This window comes from Eurypyga helias, unplaced genomic scaffold, assembly GCF_000690775.1.
Source record: "Eurypyga helias isolate BGI_N326 unplaced genomic scaffold, ASM69077v1 scaffold14624, whole genome shotgun sequence".
NCBI classification, from domain to species: Eukaryota; Metazoa; Chordata; class Aves; order Eurypygiformes; family Eurypygidae; genus Eurypyga; species Eurypyga helias.
The window spans coordinates 15,346-38,811 of NW_010244506.1; the positions used below are offsets into that span (position 1 = coordinate 15,346).

The window sequence follows — 23,466 nt, forward strand, 5'->3', positions numbered from 1 at the left end:
CTTCAGGATTGCTACATCTCAGTTAAGGCTCATTTACCCGTCTGCAAAGCTGCTTGATCCTCCTGGGCCTTTGCTCCCCAGCTGCCCATTTGCAGAGTACATGCAGTCACGGAGAGCCGATCAGGAGCTCTTAAATACATTCCCATCTTTATTTCTGAACCAGAGTTCACTGTGTTTGGTCTCTGGCAAGGCCTTGAGGCCAGCACTGTCTTAGGGGTTTCTGTTTAAAGCACCTCCTGACTGAGTGGGGACCGGGTTCCTACCGACCTGAAGTGCAGCAGGGACAAGCAGTGAGCGCATCCGAAAGCAAAGCTGTTAACTGGTGCGTTTGCTCATGGGGAGGGCAGCGCTCAGACATTCTACCAAAACATGGCAGGCATATTAATTAGTGGTTACAGAACGCTCTAACTTTTCACAGACTTTTGTAAGTGCTGAGCATTTTAACAGGCAGGACAGCCCTGCCTGAGAATTCAGTGTATTGTCAGAAGCCAACATTTTCCTCTCCGACAGTCCTTCCCATCACAACGCGTCTCGTGGAACAAGCAAGTGTCTATATTGTGATTTACCAAGGGAGGAACTGGGTCAGAGATGGACGCCGGCTGGATCAGACCCATGGAGCAGATGAATGGCTTAGTCAAGTGGAAACTAAGTCACTTGATGCCAGGCCCAGTGCTCCACCCCCCGCCACAGAGGCTACTAACAGGGGACATAAATAATCCCCCGAAGGAACTGATGGATCATGAAGGGCAAAGAGCCTCTGAAGCTATGCAGAATGGCATAAAGTACAGCACGAGCATTTTACATTTTTAGCTCTATCCCTATTTCTCTGTCGCGAGGGTGCTTGGACAGTTGTCTTCTGGTCAGTCTATTACGCTATTTCCAATGGAAACGCAGGTAAAGGTGCGTATGCAATTCCATAGTGGAACTAGGGTTTGGTTTTACACGGGCTGAAAGAATGTTTCTTATACCCAAATGAGATTTTTGCATGCATTTGCATACTCACCCAGATGCTGCCTCTGCCGTGCTCCATGCCTGAGTTTCATGCCAGGTTTGCTCTGCGTAGCAGGCATGTCATACGCACACAGTGACCTGGTACAAGAGCACATTCTGCAGGCCAAGTCTCGGGCAAAAATTCCCCTACAAAACCCAAGTGTGTCGGTAGTTTTTTTGCAGTGAATTGGGCTTTCACTAGGAATTAACATAAGCTGCAATGACTAATCTTATACTCTGTGCGCTTGCTTATTTTCTTTTCACAGTTCAACCACTTTCTTCCTTAATACTAAAACACTAAAGTCTTACAGAGCATTCAGAGCATTAGTTTTTTGCTGGCTGTGTTTCTCTATGCTCTAAGCCTCTATCACAATGCATGCAAAGGATAATGGCTGAATTTGTAATGCTTATAACTAAAAAAATACTTTTAAAAACATAAAACATAAATTATTTATTCCTCTTTGTCCATTGTTTTAAGCACTGAGTCTTCCCCCAAGATTTTACACAGTTCATTCAGTCTCTGCTGCATTTTAGGGATTCCTGCAAGTTGGGATTCCAGTCTCTGTTTTTCCTCACTCAGTGACAAACGGATAGCGGTGTCCAGCTGCTCGAAACGCCAGCCACCTTGTCCATCAAACTGCAGCAAGTGAGTGTGGTACTTCCTGCAGTAGAAATGAAAACATTAATAATGGCACAGGGAACAGATGGTTCATTTTTGCACGCAAATATGGACGCCTGTATTTCTTTTCAGTGGTGCCCCTCAGAAGTTGAGGGTCGTCCAGTTTTGGGTCACTGGGTAAGACTTTTTTTCAGTGACTCATAATCCCAGTACACTCTTGGGACTGGGGTATTGGGATTTGAGTATTTCAAGGCCTACCACCAGGACCTGCCTAGGCCATCAGCACCTCTGGTGAAATCTGGCCACAGGGTGCCAGCTGTTAAGCTGTCAGCACCAGTGTGAGCTCCCCGGCCGGGCCGGTCATTCCCTCGAGCAGCCCATCACCAGCAGCGACGCTGGCAGGAGCAGGCGGCAGGGTTGCGGAGGGTCCTCAGCGTGGTCTGCTGTCCCTGGTCGAGGTGGTGGCCTCCCTCCCTCCGCCTCCATTGTAGAAACACTGTCTGTGGCTGCAGTTGCTCCACTGCAACTCCGTCAAACTCCCCTTTCTCCAGGAGCCTGAAGAGGAGCAGCAGACAAAGCTCCCTTCTCCTCCAGTTTATTTACCTTGGGTTTTGAGATACTTTTTAACTCAGTAGAAAATACATTCAGGCAGGCACAGTGCACCTAATGCTACTGATAAAACTCCACTTTGTTCACACTGCACCTCAATTTGTTCCCCTCCATCCTATAAGGTTGGCTGAAGAAACCTCCAGTCTTATTAAAACATGGTTCAGTTTGCAAGGGGCCAAAATAAAAAAGTCTGTGTAGGAGTCCCAGATCTTTCAGTGAGTGTCAGGGTGTGTGCACTGAAAATATTCAAAGGTGTACATGTGGAGTCTGTCAGGACCTGACAAGGCATTAATCAGGAGGTGCAAGAAGAAGAGCAGAGAGTTCCCTCAGAGCTGCTGGTATGACTGTGTCATTTATCACTATAAATTATAGAAGATGAGATCCATCATGAAACAGTGATTATAAATCCCATCCAGGGAATGTGACAGTTTAATAAACTCAATAGCTTATGACATGGGATTCAAAAGATTCAACTCCAGGCTTATATTCCTCACTTCCTGCATATTATCCTTTGTGACATCAAATGCTTAATCTATGCCCCTATTTTTTGCCCACCAAAACCCTCCAAAATCAGGAAGGTGATAGCTGATTGAGACATCCAATGTTTGTGGTCTAGAAAAGTATCCAATATTTTGGTTAAAATAGCAAATATTTCTTGGTATAATCTTGAGGAGGAGAAAATAGCATGCGAACTTGTTCTCTGTCTGCACAGTACAGTCCCTGCAGAAGCATACCCAAGTTAAAGGCATTTGATGCGTATTTCTGAACACTCAGCACTTCTGTTTACTCCTCACAAATCACTAGATTTATGATAATTTCAGTAATACTGTGGAAGTTACAAGAACAGTTCCATATCTTTCTGAGTAGCACTAGCACTAGAAAGCAGGAAATGTCAGTAGGAAACTGAACTCAGGTGGTCTTTCTCACAAGTTCTTTTGCAGAAATTCCTCTTCCTCTTTGGTGGGATACTCTCAGATACCTGTTTTCCTGAGCAGTGATTTAAAAATAATGCCAAGCTTAAAAAAAAAAAATTAACTACTACTTTTGTTTTTAACTACAATTTAAATGATTTTCAAAACAAATGTCTATGTGACTTTTTTTTTCCGTATCAGAATACTCATTTTTTTTCTTAACATTTAGGTCCTGATCCAACAGAAGACATTTCCACTGTCACTGTCTCCACAGAGGAAGGGAGAATGCTGGGGAATCAGAGAAGCAGACACCAATACAATTTGTTTCCTTCGTGGCAACAGACTGGTAATGGACTTTTTGTCATCAGTTTAAAAAGAGCAAACAACCTGACAGTAGAGATCAAGGAGTTCAGAACGACGAGTCTCTGCTAATGTCAGCTTGCACCTTCTCGATCTTCTTTTGACCTTCAAAGTATTTGGTGGTTTTATGTATTCAGTAACTACATTTATTAGCTTTGAGAGACTCTTCCATATTTAGTACTCCCTCATTAGAATGATGTTTTTCAGAATTCCAGTATTTCTTTTTTTAATAGACAATCAAATTTTGAAAGCTCACAATGCTGCAGATAGAGGACATAACTGAAGTTAAAATTCTAGATGTACTATTCCTACAGAAGAACAAAGAGTAGTTTAACCACTTGCTATGTTTCCCATCTTCTCCCAAGCATTGGGAAACTTGCCCAGGACAGCTCATGTATCTTGTCACCTTCACAGAATAATCTGGGGATATCTGTTGTGGCTGTGGTGTGGTGGACTAATTTATTGCCTCTTAGATACCTGCATGTTGCTATTAATAGTTAATAACCGAAACACATTTAAAAAGAAAGGAATGCCAGAGAATGAAAAAAAAAATCAATGTAAAATGTATTTACCTTGCTACTATTGTAGACAAGTTATCCTAGAAAGTACAGTAGATACTGATTAAGTAACTATCCTAGTACAAAGAATAAAGTCCAATTCGCCGCCTGTCAGAAAGCAAGGACCATGATAAATTCCTGAACGTACTTACCAAAGAGAAGGTCTATGTGTTATAGAAAGCAGGGATATCCCAGCGGCTTTTGCAGCTTGAAATATCTTTCCTTCAACATCAATGCTTACAGCACTCGTGCATTCGTCCAGCAATGCATATTTTGGCCTTTGAAAAGCAGATAAGGAACATTATTCTTCTAAGTTTTGGATGGTATTCCCATGTATGATGTTTAATTAAAAGAACAACAGAAAGCAGAAACCTATTTTTGCCAGACAGCTGTCTCTCACCCACAGCTGGAAGCTGGCTAGCAATAACATAAAGTTCCATGCATTATTCAGGTGCAGGCCTGGCTTCCAAGAAAAGTGGGTTTTATTTCCTGGTCCATCTGCATACACAGTGATCCAACTTCTGTGTTCTAGTCTGACCTAGTATTATTCTGCCCTGCCATTAAGTCATGCCATAACTACAGCCAACTCAGGAAGTTTCTATCCACTGCTGTGTATGGACTGAGCTGCCTTTGCAGTACCTGCAGTCTCCAAAATCAAAGTTTCCAACTCCCGTATCCTCTACAACAGTCCACTGGACCTCTGCAATATTTACAGGACAGAAGCAGGGAAGATGTTAGTGCCCGAGATGCTAAAGAAAGGAACATCTGGAAAATGTAATGGTATGTCACCAAAAGCAAAGCTGAAGAGGCACTGCCCAAACTAAAAGGAGAGCTTGTATGCGTAAACGACAAGATCTGAGGTCCTATACAACCATACAGCAGTAGTGCATATTGCATGGAGATTACAGTCTACTACAGCTCAAACTATTACAGGAAACCTGCAAAACACTTCCTCATTTTCAGATGCTACTTAAAGAACAAATCAAAATGCTTACTTATGGTAAAACATCCGAGCCATGCCCATTCTTTGTTTTTCCCCTCCTGATAAGACATCTTTCCAATCCATGATGGCATCCCAGCCTTTTAAAAAAATGCAAACAAAACATGTAAATTTATTAAGAAATCTCTACAATCTGCAACCAAAATCATAAAGACCATTTCCACTGCAGAGGAGACAGCTCAGTGTTCTGGATTGCATCTTTGGGAATGCTTTTCCACTGGTACTCAATTGGAAAAATGTCCCAAAGATCGTGCCAATTTTGAAAGTGGAAATTAACCTTCTTGGTCATGTAGGTATTGTCAAAAAACTTTACTTACCATTTCTTTGAAAAAAACATCTTTTCACCTGTGTGTAACTAACCATTTTATTCTGTCGTGTTTGTTTTATAGAACAATTTGCTATTCCTTCTTGAAAGATGTGAGTGGAAATTTAAAAACAAATTCAAAGAAATAAAATGTAAGAATCATAAAGAGCAGTGCCAGACTCCGCTCACTACTGTAGGCAAAGAACAGTTGTCAGCAAACTCCAGAGGAAGACAGGGATGCATTCTGTGTGCACAGACAAACAGCAAACATACAAAACTGCATGCAGACAGGAGGATTTTCTAGACACACTTCCCACTACCTTGTATTTAGAAATGATCCTCAACTGTTATAACACTGGGTATCCGTATTTAATCCCCTGCATGGCCTTTAACTGATTTTTTTTTTTTTCCTTTATCCCTTTCAGATACATGCAACGGGAGCATGATGCATTTTATCTGTGATCTTACGGCAGACTCTGGCATGATTCACTCATGATTGATTCATGCCAGATCAAAATCATACTCTGGCATGATTCATTCCCACTAATGAAAAACTTTGAATACCAAATTACCCTACTGATAATGTTCTCAATCAAACAATCCATATGGATGGATTTTTGAGTTTTGAAAAGGGAAAGTGTGGATGTAGAGAATATCTGATAAGACGTTTCTCTCAACAGATCATCTATCCATGAGACAGGCAGCTGGAGTGGGGCCAAGCGCCGAAGACAGCATTTTTCCAAATCAGTCCAGAAGCACTCTAACTACAAAATTAACAACACAACCAAACTCCCTTTTCTGCCACTGCCCAGATGAAAATAAACAGTCGCCAGAAAAGACTATAAACAAGGTCAAGCAAGGAGGGTGGGCTATGTCACTTCTGATACCTGAACAAAGGTGAGACAAGTGGGGCTTGTGAGGGTGCAGGAGGCTGGGGAGTGCTCTGCCCATGCCTGGTGCTACACCAGGGCTTGGTAGGTCTAAACAACACCGCAGTGAGGCACCAGGTAAGAGGCTGTGTGACTGAAAACAGGAACTGATAATGCCAGAGACTGGATTCCAAGAACTTTCTCTGTGTAAAATTGTAAAATACAATGCCATGATTTTAATATATGTGTATATAATTAGATTTAAAAAAACAGGCATGCACACACCAGAGGCATACATCACCTCTAATAATCCTATTGTTTTTCCTTAGTTTCATTCCATTCTTGTTTAAGGATCCCAGTGGGCACCCCCCAGCCAGGGGCACATTCAGTACTTTCTATCAGCAGGCGCCTAGCAAAGATGGATCTGTGTAACGATTAAACTGAATCACCGTCTGGATGAACTCTGATAAAGGGAACAGACACTCAGAGGCTGCTGCTGCTGAGTAGTCCGGGTGCTGGGACCACACAGAGAGCTGGAGTGCTCTTCCACTGACACCTTCAGCTCCCAACAAACACCTGGAGCACTGCTTTTTGGCAAAGGGCTCTAGGGGCAAAGGATGGGAATGGTCCTTTATGAAAGCCATAGAAACAACTATGCTTCTGAAGACAACACCCAGGCTTCTGCTTATATTGTGTTATTTTTAAGCCAAGAATATAGACGAGCTCCAGGGATCTGGATGTGAGCTAGGCTGTGGGTCGGTGTGCATGTGTGCACACGTGCCTGGGGAAGCAGTGCCTGCCTTCATACAGTTTCTTCCAGATCAGCTGGTTTATAAAGACATTAAAAGACAAAAATGGAATGAAGTTCAAGAAGCATCATCATTTTGTCAGCAAAATCATTCTGTCGTTTACTCTAAAGGTGTAACACTTAGCCTCTGTTTACCAGGATACAACGGTCATCTCTGCGGTGACTGCAACTTAATTTCTAACTGATTATTAGAAGAGCATCTTGTCTCGTCCTGCATAGCTCCCTCCTGAACCTTCCTATTTGCCACTTGTAATGTCTCAAACAACAGATAAGGAATGATCCATTTTAATATTATCCCTGTAAAAAATTATTTTCTAATGTCTGAACAATTTCCTCTGAACACTTGGGCATTGTAACTCAAACTGACTCCCTGCTGTGCATTAACAATGATGCGCTTACTTGTTTCTCTTCTCTTCCTGCTAACATGGAACACATCAGTGAAGGTCATTAGTGTTCTGCAAGTATCAGCCAGGTCAGTGGCTTATGTCACCCATAGCTACACTCACTTTTCAAACAAAGAAAAATGAGTCCATGTCCATGAACACAGAAGAAACGAAATGGCTTGTCCATGAACGCCGCATAAACCTCTCAGTAGGTGCAAACATAATCCTGACATTCAGAATCCAAATTCCTTGCACAGCTTCTCGTTACACGTAGCCTTTGACTGCACATGGGATGTAGATGTGATGAACACTGGATGTCACAGAAATGCCTTTTACAACCACAAGACAAAGAGCATGTGCAATGTGATGGGGCAGAGTAACCGCAGTAGAAATACATGCCAGCTGCCAGCCCAAACTAGTGACAGCCTCATGACAGCAGCATTTCACTTCCTTGCATGGCTTCTTTTGTAACTCCTTTTACCTCAGTTTTCTGAAGGAAAAAGCAAGCTAAATTTGACAACGAAAAAAAGGTTACATCTGGGGTCTGTAGCACTGTGTATCCTTCATCCTTGAATACTTGCACCTACATGCAAGACAGAGCATTCACCTGCCATAAAAACATACACTTTAAAGTTCCTTTTCCAAATCCTCATCAGACAGATGAAAGAACTGCAGCCAGACAGTCCACCCCTGATGAGTTTTTGAACATGGAGGCCTCTTGCACAGCGAATGTCCCCAGGCAGTTGTCAAAACAGAAGAGAGGCCGGTGCTGTGCAGGATGAATATGCAAGGCCAATCCTTAGCTCAGGAACAAAGAGACCATCAATTGAGCGAGCCCCAGCTCAGCATGACACTGCAGGGATTTGTGTCTCCGGATTTCAGAGCCACTGGAAAAGCCGGCAGAGCGCTCCAGAGTTCCTGCTGGTACCAGTAACAAAAGCAAATCCAGGACTAATATGATCAGATGGAAAAATCTCAGAGAGAGGAAATGTGCTTGTCTGTGTGTTTAAACGTGGCCTAGCACAAAGGTTCCCTGGACAAGACCCAAAGATATGACAAATGTGCAAAATAATGAGGAATAATTATAATCTGGGGTGCTGAGAAACCATGAACAGGTTGAACTTGTTCGGTAATGTCATCAGCCCCAGCCTGACAGGCCCGGTCACGCACTCAGCATGCTGCTACCCGTACTCACGGCTCCTCTCATGTGACAGGCTAGCGGCAGCCTGAGGTTGCATCACGACTGGCACTTGCTGTATATATACAGATCTTCAAAGCAGGTCAAAAAGGAACCACTTTATAAACATCCACTGCACATCTCCATGCTATTACCCACGATCTGTGGACATGCCTTTTCACCACCCGTGCTGAACACAACCTTCTTTGCCACCCTCATTTTGTGTGAAATGATTCTGGTAGAGAGTGTTAAACCATGTCATAGAGCCAGCAACTTTTTGGGTGTTGATGGGGGCACCTTATTGATAATATAAAGCCAAGTAACACAATGGCATCCAGCAGGTGACAGAGGTCGGTGTGGGATTCAGTGGGAAGGAAATTCTGCCCCTAGCAGCAAGGAGTGCTACTGTCAACAGCAAACATACTGGGTTCTTCTAGGACTTGGGCTCAAGGACATCAGGAATGGTGGTGGTGAGGAGGGAGATCTTGTTTTGGTGTATTCTGTTGCTAACGACTGAAAAAAGTTTCATGAGGGTAACTCAGAAACTACATGCCAAACTGGGCTACTTATTCTATTTACTTCTAACTGGGTCAAACCTTATTGCTAGAAAAAGAGAGGAATTTCTGCCATTGGCAGCAACAAGAACAACATCAGGCTCTTGGCTACTTTACACTTGGAATCTGCTGACCCTTGTACTGATGCAATGTGGAAGTAATTCAGCTAAAGACAGAAAGTCACACCAGGACAAATAAACTGAGACAGAGTTGCGCACTTTCTGGCTCCATCTGGCTTTTTCATAACTTCCCACAGGGAGCAGAACACAAAACTGCAAAGCACCATATTATACACACGTGACATTCATGGTCAATTACAGCACAACAGGGTCATGCCCTAAGGAGCCTGCTGTCTGGTAGAGGCTTAATACTGCAGGGGATAGGTGAAAGGGGAAGAGAGAGGGGCAAGGCCCAGAAGGAGAAGGGGATCTACAGTAAAAATATTGAAGAACTATATTAGATTTCTGTAACAATGACTGAGATAGATCCATTCTTAGAAGAGTTCATGGAAACAGTTCAAAACAACACGGACATATCCCATCTCTCCACAAGAATTTGAATAACTAAAAATGGTTTAACTGATTTTTTTTTTCCTCATATGTAGTACATTTTCAAAAAATGCATATAATATATAAAGAGAAACTTGATGGGAATTTTTCAGCAAAACTTTTTTCTATTGGAAAATCCAGTGTCTGTCAACCAGCAAAGCAGTTTGCAAAAAGGAAAAAGAGAGTTGGGGGCAAATCCCTTGTTGCACAAGATTTATAAGGGAATTTTTGTAACTTTGCAAAGAAAAGTTCCATTTTTTAATAGAAATCATTTTAGTTTAAACGTCTGATTTTAGTAAAAGAATAAAATAAAAATTGGCATTAAAATAAAAGTCAGCTATGTGTAAGAAAAATGTTTATTGTTCATTTTCAAGAAGTATTTCTCTGGCTTGCTGGTTCAAAAATCAGAATATGAGTCTTTGTCCCAGACTGAGGGAGCTGTAAAGAATATTTAAGTATATGAAATCCATGTAACGTGTCAAATCATATGTCACGGATTTCCTCTCTGCTCCTACCTTGGCACTTGTCTCCTGTAAATGTCCAAGGAGAAAAGGGAACAAGTAAGTGTATTATGGTCCTAAAAACTTCCTGGTATGTGGTAATCTCTCCTTGTTTTCCGGCTTTGCCCACTTCTGTCACTTTAGATTGCAAAGTACCTGCGACACATTTTTTTTTAGCATTTGTTGGTGCAGACTTTTGCACAGCGTGCCCTTATCCCAAGCAGAGTTTCAGTAGAGCACCAGTGAACAGTAACAGCGTCCTCTACACTTTTACATAGATTGTGTCTCACATGCACAGTCTGACAGGCAGAAGAGCAAGAATGGGGTCAGCAATAAAAGAGGACTACTGTCCTTAGGCACAGAAAGTAGAGCGTGGCTGATCCAAACCTGAGGTTTCAGTTTGGCAATACAGAGCACTGACCCTAGCCAATGGCACCTCGTACGTGGAGCACAGCATCTGCTCCATCATCAGTTACACACTCCAACTGCAGGGTCATAAACCACAACAATGTGCCTTCGGAGACTGCTGGGGATATGGTTTTGGCCACTGAGGGCCATGTGTTGTTCAGTGCATCTACAAGTACCAGCACGCTATGAATGTGCACTCCACAGCGGCTTCTTGCCACCGACAATTTAACTGTTCCTCCTTTTCCAGCTCCCCATTCCAGCACATCTGCTTGTTCTCCTGCAACTTGGGCACTTCACTTAGTGAAGAAAATGACTCAGGAATGCTAACAGATTTAGTTATAAACCTGTGTAGGGAGTAGAGGCCTTCTCTGCAATTACTCCGGTCACTGAGCTTAGCTCTGTTTCGTGTTTGGTAGTTGGGGAGGGGCAATGGGTGGGTCCTGTGAGAAGCTTCTAGAAACTTTCCTGGCTCCAAGTCAGACCCACCTCTGATCACGGCTGAGCCAGTCAGTGCCCCTGTGATTAGCATAATTAAGAGGGAGAAAACAAAGAAAATCTGCAGCAGAGAAAGGAGTGGTTTTAAGGTCTGGTTTTATCTCTCACTGCCCTACTCGGATTTGACTGGTACTGCTGACCCAGCACTGCTGATGTCAGCACCTTAGGGGAGCTTGAAGATCCTCCTCTTTCTCTCTAAATGTCAACAACTTTGTCCTATGTCTGTTTTAAAAGCATAATGATGGAGAGGAAATTCAAACTAGAGATTAGTGGCTGGTGGGAACAAAACAATGAAAATTATTGGTATGCTTGAGGAAAAAAAGCCATTAAATGCTCCATTTCCTTAGACACAAAAGAAGCCTTTAGCATCTGGACATTTACTGTGCCAGCATATTTACACTGTCCCCTACTTTTAGGATAAACAATGCTGAGAACATAAGGCAACTTAAACAGCAAGTGGGAGATGGTAACACCCTACTGCCAGCCAATGTTGTTTGGTTATTTTTAACGTGTTCACCCTAGTGGTGTGGTAGGAGAGGCTCCCCACAAATCAGGGAGGTGAAAGCAGACCTGACTCTCTTCATTCACATGCTTTTGAGTTGACGCAGTCAGTGACATTATAAGGTTTTAAGACAGGTTACATTTTCTAAGAAAATGAAGGAAGGTCAGTGATCTCACAATTCCGTGAAAAGACTGGCCATTGCAAGAGAACAAGGATGTTCAGCTTGGGCACGGATTTAATGGGGATTAATATCACTAATATCAGGGGCAACAACCATGTGGTTGTGCACCTCCCACAACCACAAAAGGTCTGGATCCGGTTTTGCCAGTTCAGTAAGTAAAGGTCAGTCACACTAAAACACAGGTGAGGGACAGGTTTTGTAAAGACTTTTACAAAAATATGCAATTTACCTCCTTCTCTTTGAACAATGTGGTACAGATGAACCATATGCAGGATACACTCCAGGTCTTGATCTTGGTAGCCCTTCTCATGCATGTCATCCACTGAGTCTGGATAGATGACTTGATCACGTAGTGTTCCAATGGACATATAGGGCCTGAGAAACAACACAGAGAAACTGGTAATATGGAGCTGGCTCCAAGCAAGCGCATCTTGCTGGTGCTCTATAAGCAGAGTATAATGCTTTAAACACCACATTGCTAAAACTGGATTTATCTGTGGGTGCACTGTGGGTGAATGTTTTTATAAACTTACCCTAGGGACAATGTATTGTTTCCATAACAGCTGATTACAGCATAGCAACAGGGGTAGTATTAGCATGAAAACAAAATGACAGATCAGGCAGAATAAACATTCACTTCCTAGCCCATCTGAATGCTTTCACTTGGAATCAGGAAGCTCTATGCTGTATTCAAAAGGTTTGGTAAATGTAGAGATTTAGAAATTGAATTAAATGCTCACATGTTAAAAGCAAATCGTAACAAAAACGTTGCAGCTCAAGCTGGGAAAGACTTCCGTGGTGCAGCAGGAGACACCCAAGACAGGCGGGAAAGCACTGAGAGCCTCCTTTGCACACTACTATCCCGGACTGCAGAACTGGGACTGCGTATTGCTTAGCTGGCTCTAGAAGCCAGCCCAACGCTTCTGACTTGCAAAAAAGCATACATCAGAGAAGTTGATCAGCTTAAACCTCCCAACGCCAGCCTCCCTTTGCCAAGCACAAGGCTGAGCTGCATGTGAAGCCGCTTCTGAATCATCACGTTCCCAGAGCAGGTAATTCCATCCATCTTACTAAAACAAGCTGTCTCCACTTTGGAGCCAGAGCCCTCAGTCATGGCCGTGTCCCTGGAACGGCTATGGACAGTCTCTACGATGTCATGAGCTGTGCCCAGCCTCTGGTACAGCCTAGGCCCCAAACCCTCCTAGTTTCTGAACAGTCAGCTCAAAGAACAGTTTTGCAGCTCTCTAAGAGATACCTGACCATTCAGGCTAAGAGAGCAAAGGCAATCTAAGACACACCTATTTAACCATCATTTTGCTGTTCTTTTTCTAAGGGTTTCTTTCAAAGGACAAATATCCAGTCTGTCCCACAGACACTGCTGATAGCTCTTGGAAGCTGGAAACACCTCAGGAACAATCTGTGAGATTCTGAGTTTGGGAGAGAAGGCCAGAGCTGTAAAAAAGGCTCCAGATTCTGTCCTGCTTTCTGTGCCAAGAGTTACACTAACTCCCTCTGGTTTCATCTGCCAAAACAGTATCAGTTTTATTAAAGCTGTGATGCCAGGGGATGATGACAGAGAGGAGCAGTTAAAATTGGGCCAGCAATGAGGAGGATTCCAGGCAGCTTGCTCTTGCCACAGAGAACTGCTTCCAACAACTTCACAGAATTGATGAGGGGTTGGTTTTCGTCCCTGAAGAGCTCTGGACCTGTGTGGTGGGAAGGTCTCAGCCATGCATTTGAGGCTTTCCCTGACAGAAATGTGTAATACCGTCAAAGATTTCTTCCCTTCCCTTGGATGTGTCTCTGCAGAAGGGGTGGATCTACCCATTGTTGTTTTGAGACTCCTAAAATACACCACAGAGTAATTTGAAGGGATTCATAATGCAACAGATGTAGAATTACAGACCTAAAGCTGCAACGTGAACCGAAAGTCACATTCAAGCTGGCATCAGCTGCGTTGGTTTTAGGGCCACAGACATCCCTGGTGAACTGTCTGTACCCGCCCACAGTGAAACTACCTTCACCACCAGCTGGGTGAGGGTGGGAAGGACAGAGCATCCGAACTGCTCACAGATACTTGGTCATCTCCCTGCTGCAGGCCAGCACCCAGATGAAGTCAAACCAGAACCGCAAGCCAAATACAAGCACTGCTGCTCCTCTTTGCTCATTGTTCTGCTTTTGCTTATCGTGGGAAGAGTGCCGCTCTGGGCTGCCACATGAACACTAGCCTCAAGTGCAGTGAACCATTTTACATTAATGGGGATATTGCAAAATCTCAACTCTAAAAGTTATGTGACTGCATGAAGTAATGATATATTGTATTTCCATAGTGCTCTCCATCTAAAATCCCAAAGGGCTTTACTTCTTGCATATGTAGGAATCACTTCACTTGCTCCAGACTGCTGCCATCTCTGGGACAGAAGAAAGCAACTCCACCTGGGCTCAGAAAAAGTGAAATCAGGTTGTGCATAAGACACTGTAATTTAGGTGAAGCTGCAGATAAGGGCAAGGAGGACAGAGTTATCCATCATATAATTTGTCTGGGGTTTAATACCTTACTTTTGCAAAGTATGATTCTGTAATGACTAACAGCTCTGAAATTTAACCTACAGCACAACCGGGAAGGCAATGCTCAAAAGCCCCGTGCCAGGATACTCGTGGCCGTGCTGTTTATTGAGTCACCAGCACCGCTTCCTGGTACAACTGGATTTTCCTTGCAGTCTCCCATCTGAACACACCGGTACTACCAAGCACACCTCTCCCCACCCAGTCTGTAAAAGTTAAAAAGCCCAGCAGTGGAACAGCGAAACGCCTCAATTACTGACTAACTAGCAGAGAGGAAGAATGGCTTATGGTTACGGGTCTGTCCTTGGAGGTGGGAGAGCACATCCTGCTTCCCTCATCCCATAGGGAACCACTCATGTCCTTGAGGGAACACTTCCTCTTGCTTAGCAAGAAACATCTCATTTGGGACTCTAACTCTTGCCAACAAAGAGAGGCAACTCTGTGGTTGCTTTAACCCATTTATTTTAGGGTGGAGATGGATTCCCTCCTGGGTGTCTCCCTCAACGGGGAACAGAGCCCAGACAACTAACTTAGATAACTAACTCCTGAAGTGCTGAAGTTAGATGAGATCCCATCTAACTCATACTCACAATCTCACACTAAACCACATTTCTCTGTCCGTAACTTGAAGACAATGACCACCTTACCTACCCTGGCTGCCACAAAGTCAAATACACTAAAACCTGTTAAACATGAGATGGTATTGTCATCGAGGTTACAGGTGTGTGACAGATAGACATTAAGTAGTAAGAAGTATGGATAACTGGATACAGCAACAGTGAAATTTTGGCTTTACCAGTAAGCTCCTTGTTAAAATACTGTTTTCATTAAATTTTTAGCAGTTCAAACAACAAGAACAGTCTTTTTGTCCTGAAGTAATACTCCAGTCTGACTGGATTTAACTAATTTCTGATGGAGTTTTTCCTTTCAGCCAGAGTGTCTGGGTTCCAGCCACAAAGAAAGCACTCTTACAGACTCTGAAAGCACTCCTCTGCCACATGGAGGTCACGACTTTGACGGTAATAGCTCTGCCATTGTTTTCTTTCTTTCTCTGCTCACTGAAAAAAGATTCCTTTACTGTTGGAGAGACAAGATTTAAGATCAGTAATCCTTTCTTAAAGCTTTGGTATCAAGCCTCCAGAAAGCTAAGAAAACATACTGATTCTTGCCTGGTTTTCTGGAATTTCAAGGCATGTATTGGAAGAGACACTTTCAGTTCTCATAAACTGATCTTTTTTCAGTCAATTTGATGGTTTCATTGCATCACCAACTTCTGTTTGGTGCACTCAGCACTTCACTTTGCAGAGTTGTAACTTCCTTCTGCCCTAACAAGCCATCATCCCTAAGGCCTACAGCTTCCCCCCTGCAGTGCAGGTTTTAAAGAAAGATGATACCAAGACATTCTGCAATCTGAAGCCTGTGATATAGACAATTCCCCAGTACCCTGTTGGCACATGACACTGTTGGCAAAATCCCAGAGAAATCAGATGGGGAGGAAGGGCAAGTGTTGGTGATGACAAGGTTTCTTCATTGCCGTTAGCTTTGGGGAGGGAGAAAAGTGCAAGTACTACAAAACACATTGGAGTAGGTACCAGTCACTTGACTTTCCAAAAAAAGAATTTACATGTTGGGGCTGTTTGGCTTAAAGAGGGAGGTCTAATGCCAATGTAAAGGGGTGGTAGATTAACACTGCACACTGTCACCAAGCAGTACATATATTAATTCACTGATCTCTTGAAGAGCAGAGGGTTTCACTCTTCTGGGTAGCAAGGTAAGGAGGATGACTTGCTTAGATGTCAACAAATGTTTCTTCCAAAATCAGAGCAAGCCATATCCACTTGAAATGTTAACTGATGTTTCCCAAATATATTCAAAGGATTTTTTTTAACCTTCCATGCAAAATAGACAGCGTTGGCAGAACTGATAACCTGTTCTGACATCCATAATATTTTAAAGAATTATAGCAACTAATCAATATGCACTTTGAGAGTCTATAAAGCAACCTGAATGGTCAGAGTCTTAATTATAAGCACCCTGGAATAAGAAAGTGCTCAAAATGTATCTTAATTAAGTGGCTGGCATCAGAAATTAAGGGATATTTCTGGACTCTAGTCCAGAAAGCTAAGGGCACAGCTCATTTCTACAGATGTGCCCAAATGCTAATTCCCCAGAAAGTCCAGTACAGCATGGAGCATGAAAGCAAGAGTTTTAAGTCTAACACAAAACACTACAGCTACTGGAGATGCAAGATGAGGGGTTGTATGACAAGCTAACAGTTAGCAAATCTTTTCCAAAAACTAGGTTCAGTCTAAATTCTTCTCAATTTGCAGGGCATCAGATTACCATTTTTCTAGCCTAGCATCTATGCTAAAGAGGAGTCAAAGGGAGGGCATCTTCTGATCTTCCCAACGAAGCAAGGAAACTGCTGCTAAGAGGCAGGAATCATGCGTCTGAAGAGAGAGTTATTGGAAAGAGCCTTATTATATATTACAGCAGTCAGAGTCCTCAGCTGGAAGGAGAGAGACTTTAGTACCAATCCTTGTGCCATGTATTATTTATGTTATTCCTTCTTTCCCTAATGCTCTTTAATATAAAATGCAGTAAACTATCTTATGAAACTCTGTTAGCCATCAGCATCAGAAGGATATAGACCGGTTGCAGCGAGTCCAGAGGAGGCCACAAAGATGCTCAGAGGGCTGGAGCACCTCTGCTATGGGTCTAGATTTAGATTAGATATCAGGAAGAAATTTTTCATGGAGAGGGTGGTGAGGCACTGGAACAGGTTGCCCAGAGAAGCTGTGGATGCCCCATCCCTGGAAGTGTTCAAGGCCAGGCTGGATGTGGCTTTGAGCAACCTGGTCTAGTGGAAGGTGTCCCTGCCCATGGCGGACACCCAGGGGGTTTGGAACTGGATGATCATCTTTAAGGTCCCTTCCAACCCAAACCATTCTGTAATGCTATCCTAATCCTTTGGTAGCATTGTAAAAACATATTAAAGGAGGGACTGATCTGATTTAGGAGCCTTCTCTCAGAAGAGGACTTAATATAGATAAAGGGGTTTAACATTTAGCTCTCAGTTTGGCACCTATACTTCAGGAAGAGGCAGGAGTTCAGATATGTATTAACGTTTAGAGATTCCTACGGATTAACTCTAGGTGGCTCCCTTTACCTAGCACACAAGTTTTTCAGATAATTTTCCTAAAGCCCTTAGCCTCTGCCTGCTGTCATGGTTTAACTCCATCCAGCTGCTCTCACACCTCTCCCCACCTTCCTTGAGCAGAGACAGAGAATCAGAGGAAAAAGACAAGGAAGCTTGTAAAATTGAGATAAGAACTATTTACTATTTGAATGTAAGTGAATAATATACACATAAATGAATATATACAAATACTAAGTAATTAAAACAATAGAAAATAAAACATATGCTACAATAGCTCACCCCCTGCCGACTGATGGACAGCCAGGTCCTGAGAAGTGAGAGTCAGAGAGTCCGAAAGCCAGCCCGAGAGCAATTGCAGCAGAGTCCAAGTGAGCCGCACGAGAGAAAGCATGACAGGGAAAGCCAACTGACCCACCAACTCACTAATGAACGAGCCAGCAAAGGAGTTAGCAAGGCAGCTAACAAAGAAGTTAGCAAAGGTGCAAAAAGAGAGTTAGAGAGTGTCATGGTCCCCAAGCCCACTCCCTGCTTAAGTACCGAGCATGATGTGCTATGGAATGAAATATTCCTTCAGTCAGTTTGGGTCAGCTGTCTGAACTGTGTATGTCCCCACACACTGCTTGTAGCAAGAGAGCTGGGAACACAACTGCAGTATCAGAAGCTGAGAGTGACCTTAAATGTGGTGCAGGCACGCCCCAGAGCCAGCTAAAAAGACACCTTATCAGTACTTTTCTCAGGGTAAATCCAGAAACCTAGCTTCATCCCAGCCACTGCGAGGACAGTTAACTCTTTCCTGACTAAAACCAGCACACCAGCCTATCTAAGAAATCCACTTATATTTAGAACTTTCCATCACCTTGCTGGTGCCCAGATCGTAATTTTTAGGTGCTGTAATACCTCAGCTGGAATCACCTCAGCAGAACTCCAGCTCTTGCCACACTCTTGATTTAGGCCAGTAGTAAACACAGTTTTCAACAGCAGCAAAGCTTGATCAATAGTGATGCTCATAAAAATGCCAACCTCCACTAAGTAAAGCAATCTGGATTCCTAATAGTTCTTTGATGACATTAATAAAATAAACAGCAAAAAAACTAATGATGGCACCACCACTACAACTTTGAGAAAATACAATGTCTTGAATCAATGTGAATTACGTTCTTCTTAACAAGTGTTCTATCCACTACTCCCACACAGAAGGTGGTATCACCAAATAGTTTAAAAATAGTAAATAATATAATATTTAGCAAAATGTTAAAAAAAGAAACATCCTTAATTTATTGCACTGTATCTAGTTCAAGGGATTTGAGGGCCAGCTAAAGTTTCAGTAACCCTTCTAAAGATATAAATAATTTATCTCTCTTTAAAATACCCTACACTGAACTCTCCCCTCCACTCATACAGAACTAGCCATGAACATCCTCTAAATATTTCAGATAGATCAGTTACCAGAGTGGAATGTAATCAGCTTATGGCCATTAACATAGTTAACAGGAAATAAAACGCACAGTAGGAGAGACTGAACTCTCAATGCATATACTCACAATCTGATATCAAAGGCTGAAAAAACCCACACTAGCACTCTGTGTCTCCCTCTGCAAAGAAGCTATGCACATTTCTGCAAGAAAATAATCACCAGAAAGGCAAAAGAAGCCTTTAATATAAAGTGCTACTCGTGCTCAGGTATCAGCTCATGTCATGATTTACTTATTCACCATTACTAACATCTCTTACAATGTAACTAGAACTGGTCAGATGGCATAAAAGTTTAAGGTGAACAATTCACAAAATTATCCAGTTGAGTCTATTTGTATCTTCAGATAGGCAGAGACAAAGAAAGAACACAAGAACACATGTATAATTAAAAACAAAACCCAGACAATTTCTACAAAATACAAGCAGCTAATGCAATCTGAAATAATTATACCTCTTGCAAGGAATTAAACAAACCAGCCAGACAAATGAAGGAAGAACACTGTCCTTTTCTCAAGCATCTGATTTTTGCAGGCCCAGTCTTTTCATACCTCTGGCAGTCTTGATGATAACAGAATTATTTGGATAGATGATCATGAAGATCAATGAATTGAAGAAAGAACAATAAGCTATTCTGGACAAGAGTCTAACCTGCCAGTCCCACAAGGCATACCCCAGACAAAGAGGTGTTTCTGATTTTTATCACACCAATATCACACACTGAGTAAGGCAGTTTCCCTCTTTTAGAAAGATCCCAAATTATCCACGGTTTGGCAGATGAGAAGGGACACCTTACTTCCACAGAGAAGAGAAAGTGCAAACAGTGAAGCCCCTAGAGCAGAGGCTGCTTTTGCTCCGGGTTTCTACAATGCTTAGTTGTCCATGGCAATATTTCTGCATGCATTAGGATACCAATATACAAGTAACACTAGAGCAATAGTGTCACCAGTAAGACACCTTGCCAGCAAGTGGGAAGTCATACACTGTGATGACTTCCACTCTAATCCTCTGTGCAACACTTTTGCGTTACACAGGACAGAACGTGACAGTGCAGAATACAGAGATGCACCATGTGTATGGATACACAGAACATTATTATAGCCATTTTATAAGCGTTACAGCTACCTGCAGTGGCCACAAAGGCGCTCTAGTAATGGGTAGCAGAAACTAAAACTGATAGGGCATAATTAATGCAAAATGCTAGGCAGATAAACAAGTCTGGAAAAGCCTTTCCTCTTGGAAAAGCCATGTTCCCATCTAAGCTAGGCTAGCGCACGCATGCCGAACTGAAGAAAGAAACCCACCTGCTACATGCTCTCATGAGACCATGACATAATTAATGACTCAAACACAAAGAACTGAAAATCCAGTGTTCTGGGAACTACTCCACACTACTTGCAGAAGAGACTCATCTCACCTGAAAGTTACTCATCCAAGCCTGAGTTAGTCACCCCAGTCATCAGCGGACTCCTGTAGTGAACCTACCTCCCGTAGGTGTTAGGTGTCCTAGATGTTTGTCCTAGGACACAGGACGAACAACGGCAGTGGTCTGAACTGGAGGACTGTTATGCATTGAGGAGTTAGCTATCCACAATAACCGCTGACCTGAGCAGGCATAGGCCTGTGCTATACTTTGCTGCACTGCATTGGACTGCGCTGCACATATAAACTAGCCTTCAGGCCTGTGCTGTACTTATCACAGGGCTGCAGGATGCATTTTGCCAGCTAATCGTAACAGAGGAGCCTGCAGACAGCTCCCACTTGGCATCAGCCATTACGCCATCTGCACGCCCTTGTCTTTATCTTGATGTGAAGCAGGATGTTTTCATGCTAACATCCTTTTGCCTGACAGTAGAAATGATAAATGGAATTGTTTACTTCTGAGAAAACCCTATCAGAGCACTGAAGACCACAATGCCAATGATCCTTAGCACAGATGAGACCAAGTGCAGCATGCCATGCTGTGACTAGAAGTCCACCTGATGCTGTGCAGCACTGGGTTCCTAGGATCTGATAGGACAGAAGTACCACAAAGATGAGGAAGGGACTGTGAGGAAAGTCTGAGGGAGCTAGGACTGTTGAGCATGGAGAAGAGAAGGCTCAGGGGGATCTCCTCAATGTATGTAAATGCCTGAAGGGAGTGTGGAGAGGATGGAACTAGGCTCTTCTCAGTGGTGCCAAGCAACAGGACCAGTGCCATTGGGCACAAACTGAAACACAGTAGATGTCACCTGAGCACCAGGAAACAATTTTTCACTGTGAAGGCGATCAAGCACTGGAACAAGTTGCCCAGAGATGTTGTGGAGTCTCAATACCTGGAACTATTCAAAAGGTGTCTGGACATGGTCCCAGGCAATCAGCTCTAGGTGGCCCTGCTTGAGCAGGAGTTTGGACCAAAGGACCTCCAGAGGTTCCTTCCAACCTCAAATGTTCTGTGATTACCTGTGCTACCAATTTACTCCTTATCTCCAATACAAGGAATTTTAATTAATGCATTACAGAGTTCAAATACCTTTCTTACCAGGACTGACAATGAACACTGTTTGTTGGTGCACTGCAGCTGTGAATCACCCTCTGGAGGTGGACAGTTCACTCGTTATAAAGCTCACACAAGGAGGTCTAACTTTCAGCTCCCTAAAAGAACATAGACAAGCTCTACCTTTGAGCATGAGCTGACAGCTTACTGTTTTCGCTTGCAGGGGGTTGGGGTTGAACACTTGTATACAAAACCAGCTAATAGTCTTCTCTCTGGAAGGTGGGTCGTTACTAGTGAATACTGCCCTGTCTCCAATAATGCAGAACAGAATCACCATGCTGAATAAACTTGTATTTACCCTGGAAACCACAGTGAGTTGGAGGAGGGACAGAAGGCAAGATCCTCATCCTGCAGGCAGGAAAACATGGGACTAGACCCTACGAAATGTGTCTGAGTGAGCAGACCACAGAAAGGCCTAGGAGAGGGCTGAAGGTTCAGTTCACTTTGGAGCTGGGACACAGTTCTGGAGCCCAGGACATGGGGCAGGCAAAAGGCAGAGCCTATAGTGCATGGGAAGGACTACCACCTTCTCCTCAAGACAGAGGTGTTTGCTATGTCTACTATGTGGATATTTAAAAGAATAGGGCACTGTAATGAGAGTTTCTGATTGAAAACTGTAGGAAGAAGGAGAAGAGACTTCTTGACAGGGAAGATAACGCAGTTAGAACTTTCACTTGTCCTCCCCTCACAGAACCAAGCGTCCTTTCAGTGTTTTCATGTCAAGCTTTTTATGTCAGGCAGGTTTTGTATTTTTTTTCCCAGTGCTTCTCAGTGATATGTAGCCCAGTTGCTCCTCATAATTTGATGTGCATAAGGCATTTGAAGCAGGGGTTTGATATTCCTAAGCAAAATATTATTAAAATAGTAAACATTTGCCATTCTGTTAATCTGACAAAGATTCTTCATTGCACAGTTGCTGTTTAGGGCATTAAGCTGGAAGGAAGTGCTCAAGCTGGACACAGTAATGGCATTTCTCTGCAGAAACCAGGTCATGTAAATGCAACCACCAGATTACTTCCTAACGTGCAGGTTTGTTCATACCACTGCTAAGTTACACGGCAATCTCAGTTAACCTGCAGATGAATTTGTTCCCCTAGCACTGCTATCAAAACTAAACTTTAAAGGCAAGCAAGCTGCTTGTCTGAGGAAAATGAATCTAGCACAGATTAAATAGATTGTCAGTTGCTTTACTGGTTGAATCCTATAAATACCAGCCACGTACTCAGTTCTTATAATCTCTTTAGTGACTTCATAATTATAAAACGTTTGTTAAGCTTAACCTGGCAATATGCTTAAAAAGGTATTTCAAAGCCTGTTTTCCCAGCTTTTAAATGAAGTTCCATAAACAGTCTGGTACATGCATGGATGCCTAGAAAGGTGGTACAGGCAACACAATTATTGGTACTGAATGAGGACTTTTGACATTCAAAAATCACATCAGAAGAAGCAAGTGGAGGGTGGAAGCATTGCACGTTCATGCTGGCAAGAACATGGTATCTAAAATATATTACAAACCACAGAGCAGCTGATTGCCAGAGATCCTAGTAGAAACATTCCTACAACTGGGCATCCTCACAGACAAGAAGAAACTTAGCTCTTCTGTAACATCAAGGAAAACATCTCAAAAGAATGTAAGTGGAAGAATTCTGCATATTAGTGACACCACTTTTGTGCAGGAGTGTTCTGGGTTTAGTCAGGACAGAGTAAATTTTCTTCTCAGTGGCTGGTATGAAGCCATGTTTTCTGGATTTGGGACTCTGGCTCTGATTCTCACGACTTGGGACTTGACTGTGTATTGGCCATCAAGTGGTGAGCACCTGTATAATATGGTTTATTTTCTATTATTTTAGTAGTAGTATTATTAATATTATTAGCATCACTATAATATTCTTTTATATTCAGTTATTAAATTGTTCTTATCTCAATTCACCAGTTTCATTGTCTTTTCCTCTGATTCTCC

General features: G+C 42.8%; 1 protein-coding gene across 1 annotated transcript in view; it reads right to left on the reverse strand.

Moving 5' to 3' along the window:
• Positions 1-1,427: 1,427 nt before the first annotated feature.
• The window catches only part of ABCD2 (ATP-binding cassette, sub-family D (ALD), member 2), a gene marked incomplete at its 5' end in the record, with an annotated part of 44,193 nt that continues 22,154 nt past the window's right edge, over positions 1,428-23,466 (reverse strand). The window contains 4 exons of the mRNA XM_010149784.1: positions 1,428-1,652; positions 4,199-4,324; positions 5,042-5,126; positions 12,005-12,150. Of these exons, the coding sequence (XP_010148086.1) occupies positions 1,442-1,652; positions 4,199-4,324; positions 5,042-5,126; positions 12,005-12,150 (568 nt within the window). The remainder of the gene's footprint in view (positions 1,653-4,198; positions 4,325-5,041; positions 5,127-12,004; positions 12,151-23,466) is intronic.